General features: G+C 43.5%; 1 protein-coding gene across 1 annotated transcript in view; it reads left to right on the top strand.

Moving 5' to 3' along the window:
- Positions 1-1,982: 1,982 nt before the first annotated feature.
- Positions 1,983-10,935, top strand: part of EFEMP1 (EGF containing fibulin extracellular matrix protein 1) — a gene marked incomplete at its 3' end in the record, with an annotated part of 68,288 nt that continues 59,335 nt past the window's right edge. The window contains exons 1-4 of the mRNA XM_080711940.1: positions 1,983-2,146; positions 3,313-3,400; positions 8,881-8,929; positions 9,096-9,482. Coding sequence (XP_080568066.1) covers positions 3,320-3,400; positions 8,881-8,929; positions 9,096-9,482 — 517 coding nt within the window. The 5' untranslated portion in view covers positions 1,983-2,146; positions 3,313-3,319. The remainder of the gene's footprint in view (positions 2,147-3,312; positions 3,401-8,880; positions 8,930-9,095; positions 9,483-10,935) is intronic.

The following is a 10,935-nucleotide window of genomic DNA, read 5'->3' as shown; positions in this document are numbered from 1 at the left end:
ATCTGAATGGGCCCTTCAAAAAGAAAGATAGATCAAAGAACAATAAGCATATACAAAAATGTTCAGTAACAGTCATTAAGAAAAAGTACAGTAAATCCACAGTGAGATACCACTTAATAGCCACCACAATGGCCGACACTATAAATATCTAATAATATATATTTTGACACATATTAGTAAGGTGTAAAGCACATGGGATTTTACATATTGCTGGCGGGAATGCAACATGATACACTCACCTTGGAAAATACTTTGGTGCAGTCTTATAAATTTAAATGTACCACTACCATATGATCTTACAACCTCACTCCTAAAGTCTTTACCTAAAAGAAAACATGAGCCCACACAAATATTTCTATGTGAATGTCCATAACAGCTATATATATATATATATATATATATATATATATATATATATATATATATACACACACACACACACACACACACACACACACACACACATAAGTGAATAGATGAATAAATTGGGGTGTATCCACACAGTAGAATACCATGCATCAGTGAAAAGGAATGAACTTTTAATTCATCTAACAAGGCTGCACTTTTAAAATATTCAAGTGAAGGAAGCCAGGCTCAAGAGTATACTCTGTGATTCCATTCACATGAACTTCTGCTGAGAAAAGGCTGCAGAGAGAGAAGGGTATAAGCAGGGAGACCAGTTAGGAGGCACTAATCCAGGTGGAAAGCAGCAGTGGCTTAGACCAGGATGGCTGCGAAGGAGGTGGTGGGGTGGTCCAATTCTGGATATATTTTAAAGATGAAGCAAAAGAAGTTTTCTGAAGGCTTGAATGCAGAATGTGTTAGAAAAACAGAAATCCAGAACATTAATGCCTAGGGGAGAAACTTACTAAAATTTTGGTATTTAAAAACCTTTGATACAATTAGCAAAACTATACTCAAACAAGGTTTAGGGAAGGTGGTGGGAGTCCTCTGATCTTGTCCAGGATCCTGTGGCTTGTTACCAAACTGGCAAGGTCTGGGTAACCCAGCAGATATACCTGGGATGAGGGGGAGCTCCCATGGAAGCCTCTTTCCTGTAGTCTCCAGCACCTTCGCACCTTGCCCACACTTCTGCCTTCTGCTCCAGGCTGCTGTGGAAGCAAACTCTTAATCTGACTTTAGAGTTGCAGTCCTCAGAGATAACTGCAGTCTATGTGGTATGATCTGATGAAACCACAGGATTCATATTCTCATTCATTCATTCTCTCTCTCTCTCTCTCTCTCTCTCTCTCTCTCTCTCTCTCTCTCTCTCTCTCTCTCCCTCTCTCCTCTCTCCTCTCTCCACCCTCAGATTCCTAAAATTCCACTATTAGTTTGAAAGGTGGAAGCAAAATGCTCAACTTTTAATAAGCAATTAAGCAATACTGGAAACTCTAGCAAGTGAACCAGTGGAGAAAGGAGAAACTGTAGATGAGAAAGGAGAGACATAAAAAAGACAGTGGAAAAAAAACCAAAACAAACTCCCCTTGCAACTTTGTTAATGGGAGTTCCACCTGGCCCATTCCCAACTCCTGGCACATAGTAGGCCAAAAATATTTGTTAAGGGAAGACATGAATTCTCACTCTGGACCATTTGAGGATGCAGACCTCTCCCCCTCAAAAAATAAAATTGATAGAAAAAGCAAAATGACCAGTTCTACGAATAGAGTTGATTTGCTCTCTTAGTATTCACTTATGCTTTTAAGCAGTTTCTGGTGACCCTTGGAAGTTCTTTAGGAGAGATGCTTGCCCCCTCCTGAGACAAGAGAAATCACCCCAGAGGCCTGGAGCATCACCAAGATTGATTCAAAGCCAGGGCATCACACCCTACGCGTGCCCTCCGACCGGGGTCCAGATGGGTCAGGGGAGCAAGCGGGAGGCGGCGGCTCCGCCGCGCAGACCGCCCGGGGCTGGGGGCGCCGCCGACCCAGCTGCTCCGTGCTCCCCGCGGTCTGCAGCGCTGGCCCGGGCGCTGGCGCCTCCCTCAGCTCTCTCTTCCGCCCCCCTTCACCCTCCCTGTTCCCTCCCTTTCTCCTCCTCCTTCTGCCGCCCCGGCCGCTGCCAGACTCGCCAGTTCAGACCCACCGGGCTGCCCTCCCCTGCGCACTCCCCTCGCCGCCTGGCCGAGCGCCGCACGGCCGCGCAGGTAGGACCCCAGACCAGGGTCGCAGCCCGCGCCCGGGAGTAAGGTGGGGTGACCTGCGGGGTGCAGAGCACTCGGAAACTGTCCCAAGCTCTGCAGAGTCTCAGGCAGAGAAGGCGATCGCGGTGCGCGGTCTCGGAAGGCGATCTGTCAGCGGGAGCGAGTTCCTGGGACCCGCTGGTGTGCGCGCAACCTACCCGCAGGACTTTGCCTGTAAACCCGCTTTTGATGGTTTCTGTGGACCCGAGTGCAAGGTTGAAGCCGCACCTGGATTCCACAGGAACCGGTTAGGAACTGCAGCCTCGGCGGCTCCGAGGGGCCGCCGCCTATTCGCTTAGAGAAGGGGCACCCCGCTCCCGGCAGGCTCCGGGCCAGCCGTGCCCGGCCGCAGCGCCCCGCGGCCCCGCCCCTGGGCAGCCGATCCCAAGGTGGCGAGCCCGGGACCTGTTAAGACAAAAGGAGACGGGACGCTCTGAGCTTCCCCGTGCAAAACCCCAGGCTTTAGAACAAAGCTGTGCGCCCGCAGAGAGGCGTGCAAATGCAGTCTGAGGGTGTGTACGGGGAGATGTGAAAAGCTCCGAGGGATGTGGGAAGTTCTAGTGTTCTGTTAGAACTGGGAAGATGTTGCTCTCAGGTTTTGTTGGGGCGTTTTGTAAAGAAAAAGAAAAGTTAGAGGCCCTGTGATTCATAATGGTTTGCAGGTATTCGTGTTGAGCTGTGCAAGGAGCTTCGCTAGCTAGAGGTGAGCACACAGGCACTCCTTAATGTGCAAGGGAACAGAGATTTGCTGTCCCGTTTCCACCTCCGAAAATGAACTACACGGTCGCCTTTGAAATTGATCGCTCTATTTCTTTCCCCTTCGACTCCTTTTTTCGGGAGCCTAGAGTGTAAATGCAGTATAAGATGCTGGACGTCCTGGATACGGCTGGGTAAAGCGAAGTGAAGTACAATCCTGCAGCCGTTTTTCGGTCTTTGGTGCAGTTTTCCATCTTCCGTGCGGAGTTCCGTGGAGCGGAGAAATTTGATGAGGGGGAGGGGAGGGAGGACGCAGATGGGAAGCTGGGTATCCCAAAGTCGCCACCCTCCTTTCTTGCCTAGTAATTCTCTGCTACAGATTTATTCCCCCGAAGAAGATACTAAACATCTATTTATCCTGTGTTTTCTTTGAGGTTCACAATGCTGAAAGTCCTTTTCCTAACTGTGCTGACCCTGGCGATGGTCAGGTCACAGGACACCGAAGAAACTATTACATACACGGTAAGAGGTGATTCCTTGGGCTAAGTGCGTTCTGCGAAATTCTAGGACACAAAAAAGATTTTGCCAACCCCCTCCAGTGAATGTGGACTGCACTGGGAGAAGGGCAGTAAGTTAATTGACACTTTAGTAAGGTTCACATTTCAGATGTGTTGGAAATTGCCCTGGATTTTTTCAAGTTCCAAAATGTAATGATCTGCGTGAGGTCAAAAAAGGGGCTGATTCCTTTTAAAACTAAAATCAAAGTAAGCTACATGTTTCCAACATATTCAATAAATTAATGGATGTGAGGAATCCGAAAACCTGGATTCCTATGTACATGCAGATGAAATCAAAAGGGCAGAATTACACTCAAGTCAGATAAGAGCATTAAATACCATAGTAGCACATCTCGTTTGTGTGTGTGTAACTTATGTTTTCATGGAAGTGCCAGTTATTAACTTTTTAAAGGCTGTATATTCATTTATGGTATAACTGAGGTAAGTACCCTTCCAACATAATATATATGTTACCAGGATACAGAATTTGATCTCTTTTGCATTTTTTCTATTAGCATCTCTGAGAGTTCCAAGTAATGCTTGATTAATTGGCGAATGCATGAGTATAACCAATGTTTTACAAAATATTAAAAAATCTCATCGGCCCCCTCCCACTGTGGTGAGAACAGTGCTTACCTCACTGTGGGTGAGTTTGCACCGTGTTGTGTTTTCAAGGGTTTGGTCAGTGTTGTGTGGTGAAGTGACTTCTGCCCTGGATAGAATATGAAAAACACATTATCCTACTTGCCCCTAAATATAAAAATTAAGTAATCCTACTCAAAACAATGTGAAAATTTTTGGAAAATAAATCTAAAAATGAGCTAATGTCAATTACTGACAGTACACATTATCTCACTTTGGGGCATCATGTTACCTTAGAATGTTACTATTCATCTGGCAATTGTTCCTTTCTGCTGTTATTTATCAACTCTAAGTAAAATATTATAAGTATTTTGTTCACTTAATGCTAAATGCAGTTGTTTCCTCTGCTAGCGATAAAGAAGAAGAAATGAATATATATGTCATTTACAGCTGTCTCGGGGAGCCAAAATTGACTTTGCTATGCGCTTTTATAATCATTTAATAAAAAGTTTTATTGCTTTTTACAAATGCTAATACCCCCCTTCCTCTTGCTAATTATTTAAATATAACTCTTTTTTTTTTTTTAGCAGAGAAAGTTTCCTATGGATTCAGGTTTCTAGTCTTAAGACTACTAACTAAAGCTCACTGTTACTGTAACCGATTTTCCAGCAGGACACCCTTTTTGTGCTAAGATTATGTTACCAGGATAAGGTCTATTCTCATTTGTACTGTGTGTGCCTAACAATTCATGGTTAAAGGACAAGATAACTATTCTTGAGTAGCCCACAATGGAGACACTATTTCCCTTTGGCATCGTGGTCTTTTTGCTGAAAATAGAGCTGAGGACTAGATAGAGGGTCTGCTCTGCTCAAGAATATTACCAACAAGCAGCAAAGCTAAATTCAACTTGTTTAATTAAAGGTCTACATTAAATGTTCTAGACCTAAAAACCCACAATGAACTGCAAGTCTTCCCTATTTACCACACAAAGTATTCATGTGAACTGCCATCTTTGAATGGTTTGAAAGATACTTTTTAAAAAGATGGGTTTGTGTCTGTAAGGTATCTTCATATTCCCTTTCTATATTGAAGATAAGGTTTATTCAGCTACTTACTCACAAGTGTCTGCAGAAGCAACTCTTATCACTATCAAAGAATTGAAGTTTATTTGTTTGTTAAGAAAATCTAGCCTTCTATCTCGGGAAATTTACCCTGGGAAAACACCGTTAAAACTACAAAGTTCCTGAGCAAGTACAAATAATATCATTATGCATATTATACAAGTTGCTAAAGAAATAGAAAAGGAGAGATCATTGGTATTGGTACTGATATCTTAGAAAAGTTTAGAACTCCATGTTGATCATAATGAAGGTTGGACCCTTAGATTGATCTAGAAAAGCCAAAGGCACCTGAGTCACAGATAGCAACATAATTAAACAAGGATGAAAACAACTAAGACAAGTCCAAGAGGGAATAAAATCAGATCAGTTGGAACAGGGAGTGGAAAGAACCTGGGGACAACAATAAGAGGGGCTTTTAGATGGAGGAGCAATGTAACCAAAAGAGCAAAACACATTGTTGTGGGTGGTGTGTGCAGAAGGTAGCCATGTGGGAACTTGCCTTCTCCTAAGGTCAAGAAGTAGTATGGAGAAATGTGGCCAATGTGATATAGAAACAGATAGAAAGGGGCCTTGAATGGTGCTGGGGTAACTAGAAAAAAATCAGTCTGGGAAATAACATGAGTTTGGTTGTCAGCCCAATGAGTTTCAGATATCAGTAAAATAGCTAAATGGCTCACTCTGCCTCCATGCAGCAAGTGATTTGCCAATCATCTGTTGTTTAATGAGGAATTTTCAGCTTTATATTAAGAGAATTTAAGTTTGTTTATTTACCTTGCTTTTGCATAGTTCTTCCTGTAGCATCTCCCTCATAGTGACTTTCTCAAATGAGCATCTGATCAAATTGTTTTCTGAGCTTTCAAATTCTGCAGGAGAAGCCGGGCATGGTGGCACACGCCTACAGTCCCAGTTCTTGGGAGGCTGAGACAGGAGGATCACAGGCCAGTCTCAGCAACTTAGTGAACCCCTATTTTAAAATGAAAAATAAAAAGAGCTGGGGACATAGCTTAGAGGCAGAATGCCCCTGGGTTCAATCCCCAACAACAAAATAATAATAATAGCAATAATAATAATAAATTAGTTATTAAATTTAAAATTTTTTTTCAGGGGACTCTTGCCACTGGTAGAAACATTTCTCAAACTGCAGCCCATAGATGACCTGTATGAATATTAACTGGGATGCTTGTTAGGAAATCAGATTCCAGGCCTCCTATGCAGACCTACAGAATCAGATCTATTGGGTGAGCCTAGGAATCCTAATTTAACAAGCTTGAGATTCACTGACCTCAGGGCACAATCTAGTTCCTCCTGCCCCAAGGAAAGGCTCCCTGGATTTGTCCCTGCCCGCCTCTCTAACCACATCTCCCACCAGAACTCCCTGCAGCTCTTTCCCTCTTTAACAGTTTTGTGCCTTTGCTCATAATGGTTTCCCTTCTAGAATACAGACACGTCCCTCAGAAAATCCTGCTCATTCTGTAAGGCACAATTCACTTGTCTTCTCCTCTTTAAAGCTTTCCCTTCTGTCCTCTTACACCCAGCCCACCACCCTGGGCAGAGTCTGTCATGCCACTGACATCTTGCTCCAACTTGTCCATCTGTTTCCTCTTCTGGGCCATGAGCTGCTTGAGGAGAGGGACAAGGCCTTCACCATCTTTGCATCCATGGGGCTTAGGACAATCCCTGGTGTGTATAGATGCTTGTTCAGTGAACTAGAGAGGACCCACTGGAACTGAAGCAAGGAGCCAGGGAGTGAGCCAGAGGCTGAGAATTGTAAGGAAGCCTGGGTGCTTGAAGGCTCAAGAGGATTTAGAGAGAGGGGGAAGAGTTCAGGGCTGGGGGAAGAAGAGAGAATTTGGTTGGACTGTTATTTCTTTCCTAGTAAAATTTACAATTTGGTTAAAAAGGCAAATAAAGAAGAGCAGTGATTGGCTTTGATAACTTAAGTTTGCTAAATTATCAAAGCCAATCACTGTGCCTGCCGAGCACAGGAAGGAGGGGTGGGGGAGACAGTAGGGCTGGAACTAGGGGAGTGCTGTGTGCACGTATGCCTCCATCACCTTGAACTTCGTCAAGATGTATGATTACAATGCACCAGTTAAAAAAAGAGTATACACAAGTATATATGCATTCGAAATATTTAAAACTGTATACTTTGTGTGCAGCTCATTTATGGCAATTATAACTTAAGCTATTAAAATTTTTAAATGTTGAACTTTAAATGCTAAATTTCATAATTTCAAATATATTCTAGACTTAAACTCTATGATATATATATATGTGTGTGTGTATATATATGTATGTGTGTGTATGTGTGTATATACATACATATATATATACATACATATACATATACATATACATATACATATACATATATATATATGCACTGGGGATGGAACCCGGGGACATTATACCTCCGAGCTACACTCCAGCCCTATTGTTTATTCTTTATTTTGAAACAGGGTCTTACTAAGTTGCAAATGGCCTCACTAAGTAACTGAGACTATCTGTGAACCGTGATCCTCTTGTCTCAGCCTCCTGAATGCTGGGATTACAAGCGTGTGCCGCCACACCCAGCTTAAAAAATATTTCAAGTTTTATATTTCTATATGTTTAAAAATTAAAGAGGTTTTTACTTTTTATTAGAAATATACCATCTAGAGCCTGGGTGGTGGTGCATGCTTGTAATCCTAGCATTTGGGAGGCTGAGACCGGAGGATCACAGTTTATAGACAGCCTCAGCTACTTAGCGAGGCCCTTCCCAACTCAGTGAGACACTGTTTCAAAAATAAAAAGACTGCAGGTGTGGTGGTGCACCCTTGTAATCCCACCATTCAGGAGGCTAAGACCAGAGGCTCACGGTTCATGGACAGCCTCAGCTACTTAGTGAGGCTCTTTGCAACTCAGTGAAATATTGTTTCAAAATAAACAATAAAAAATAGGGCTGGGTGTGGTGGCATACTCTTGTAATCCCAGCATTCAGGAGGCTGAGACCGGAGGATCGTGGTTCGTGGACAACCTCAGCTACTACTTAGTAAGGCCCTCTGCAACTTAGTGAGACTCCATTTCAAAATAAAGAATTAAAAAAATAGGGCAGGGGGTGTAGCTTGGAGGTCGAATGCCCCTGGGTTCCATTCCCAGACTGGCAAAAAAAAAAAAAAAATAGGACTGGGGGATATAGCTCAGAGGTAGAATGCCCCTGGGTTCCATCCCCAGTACTGCAATAAATAAATAAATAAATAAATAAATAAATAAATAAATAAACAAACAAACAAGTAAATAATAGACTAAAAATAGGGCTGGGGGTGTAACTCGGAGGTACAGTGCCCCTGGGTTCCATCCTCAGTATTGCAAAAACACAAAAGAAATATACCGTCTATATTTTAACAAACTGTAGAGAATTTGTGCTACGATAATAAACTTACTAAATAACCCCCCCCCAATAAATGGTCAGTCAGAGATTAGAGATTAGTCTCAAGAATTCCAAGAAGATGGTGGTGGGCAGCTGTACGAAACCTAGCAGAGGAGTTGAAACAGCTGTTGGTTGAGAAGGTGAACCCTGAAGCTACCCCATACATAAGCATGGCTTACAAACAAGACAGGCTAGAAAATGTTAAACTATCTATCTCAAATATCTAGGATTCCGGCACAAGAATTATTGCCACAAAAAAAATGAAGCTTTTAGCGTGACTTCTTAGGGAAACATTAATTGTCTCCTGGCTTCATCTTTGTGTTTCCTTTGCAGCAATGCACTGATGGATACGAGTGGGACCCTGTAAGACAGCAGTGCAAAGGTCAGCCAGTTTCAAAGCCTTTTCATCTGAACTTAGCTTTCCATCTCCATCTCATGTGTTGCTCTTCCTGTCCTGTTTTGTTTTCTTCCAAAAAGCTTGTACATGCATTTATATGTCCCATTTTCCCTTAAAGAAGATCAATGACTTATTTTATTGCTGATCACAGATATTGATGAATGTGACATTGTCCCAGATGCTTGCAAAGGTGGAATGAAATGTGTCAACCACTATGGAGGATACCTCTGCCTTCCTAAGACAGCCCAGATTATTGTCAATAATGAACAGCCTCAGCAAGAAACACCAGCAGCGGAAGCCTCCTCGGGTGCAGCCACCGGGGGTGTAGCTGCCAGTAGCGTGGCCACCAGTGGAGTGGTGCCTGGGGGTGGCGTTGTGGCCAGTGCTGCTGCAGTCGCAGGCCCCGAGGTGCAAACTGGCAGAAATAACTTTGTCATCCGGCGGAACCCAGCTGACCCTCAGCGTATTCCCTCCAACCCTTCCCATCGCATCCAGTGTGCAGCGGGCTACGAGCAGAGCGAGCACAACGTGTGCCAAGGTGAGCATGACTTCCTGTGCTAACAGCAAGGTTCTTGCCCAAGTGCATGCTGAGGAGGATGGTAAGCACAGCTGTGTTTAGCAAGGACTTCATCAGACATTGTACCCAGTGCTTTATCTGCATCAACATAGGCAACCATCACAATAATCCTAAAAGGTAGTTGCTCCCAGAGTTACCATTTTACAAGTGAGCTGTGGCTGAGAAAGTTCATGAGTGGTCCCCAACCTTAGACGCCCCTATTTATAGTCACTTAGGAGCTTTACAACTTTTCAATGGCCAAACACACACTAGCACAATTAAAAGTCCCTAGAGATGGATTCCAGGCATCAGTATTTTTTAAGTCTTTCAACATGGTTCCAGACTGCAGTCAAATCTGAGAGCCAGAGATCACACGGGTGTTAAGTGCAGAGAAGGCTCTCAAGCCCAAGCAGGCAGGCACCGGAATCACAGCTGTCCAAAGCAAAGGGCAGGTTATTTGTCTAGAATCTGAAATTGTGCTGGGGAGCTACTCCATAAATGCCTCCCATTGGTGTCTTGAGCTTTCTTGTCATTGAACTTAACACTGACTCAGTTTCATCTTTCAAAAGTAAAGAAATGGGACTCCTGCTTCTCATTACCTTGAAGTGAGTCTCTGCTGCTCACATTTATAGCTCTCTTTTTTTTTTTTTAACATTTATATCTGTTTTAAAGCTCTCCCTTGAGCACATTTTGCTTCTATCACTTGCACCATGGCACCGTCTGCCTGGGCTTTCTGTTTATTTTCACAAAGAGCACACATCACTGTGTATTCTAGAAACAGCTGTAGACTTGTGCTAGCAAAGTGATAAGAATCTCAGGCTTTGAAGACATGTAGGATATTAGCTAACCGGACTGTGCTAAGGGCTTTGGTTTCCCTTTTCCTTCTTAGCAAACCCTTTCAGGGGTGCCTGGTGCTGAGATTATTTTACAGAGATGGAATCACAGGAAACCCCAGACTTCTTTCACACTGCCAGGGGCTGTCTGGGTAGACCCTTTATTTGGAAGCTCAGTGTCACCACCACATAAGTTCATGGTACATATGCCCTGGCCAGTGGAAAGAGCCTAAGAGTTCTGACCTTCTACCTGTCCTTGAGTGCTTGCCTTCCTCCATCAGCACAGCTGGGATCATGGAGCTCTGTAGAAGTGCATATTCTTGTGCTCCAGGAGGCTACCCTGTTTACCAGTGCTACACTTTATCTTCTGTATAAGAAACACTAGATTTCAAATGGCTTATAATTGAAGTCAGGAAACTTATCATGCTCTGACTTTTATTGTTTCATATTTTGTGTGCAAATTTTAAGCCATTCCACATCAAGAGCTGACCAAGGCAGTGAGAGTGTCCCTGTGCAGAGGGAGCATCATAGGAGCATCTGTTCCGTGTTACTGTCATGAGTCAGAATTCCAATATTAATGATGAATGCTTCAGCATCTGCTT

The sequence above is a fragment of the Muscardinus avellanarius genome (assembly GCF_963383645.1).
Source record: "Muscardinus avellanarius genome assembly, chromosome: 15".
Taxonomy (NCBI): Eukaryota; Metazoa; Chordata; class Mammalia; order Rodentia; family Gliridae; genus Muscardinus; species Muscardinus avellanarius.
This window is presented reverse-complemented; position numbering and strand designations above follow the sequence as displayed.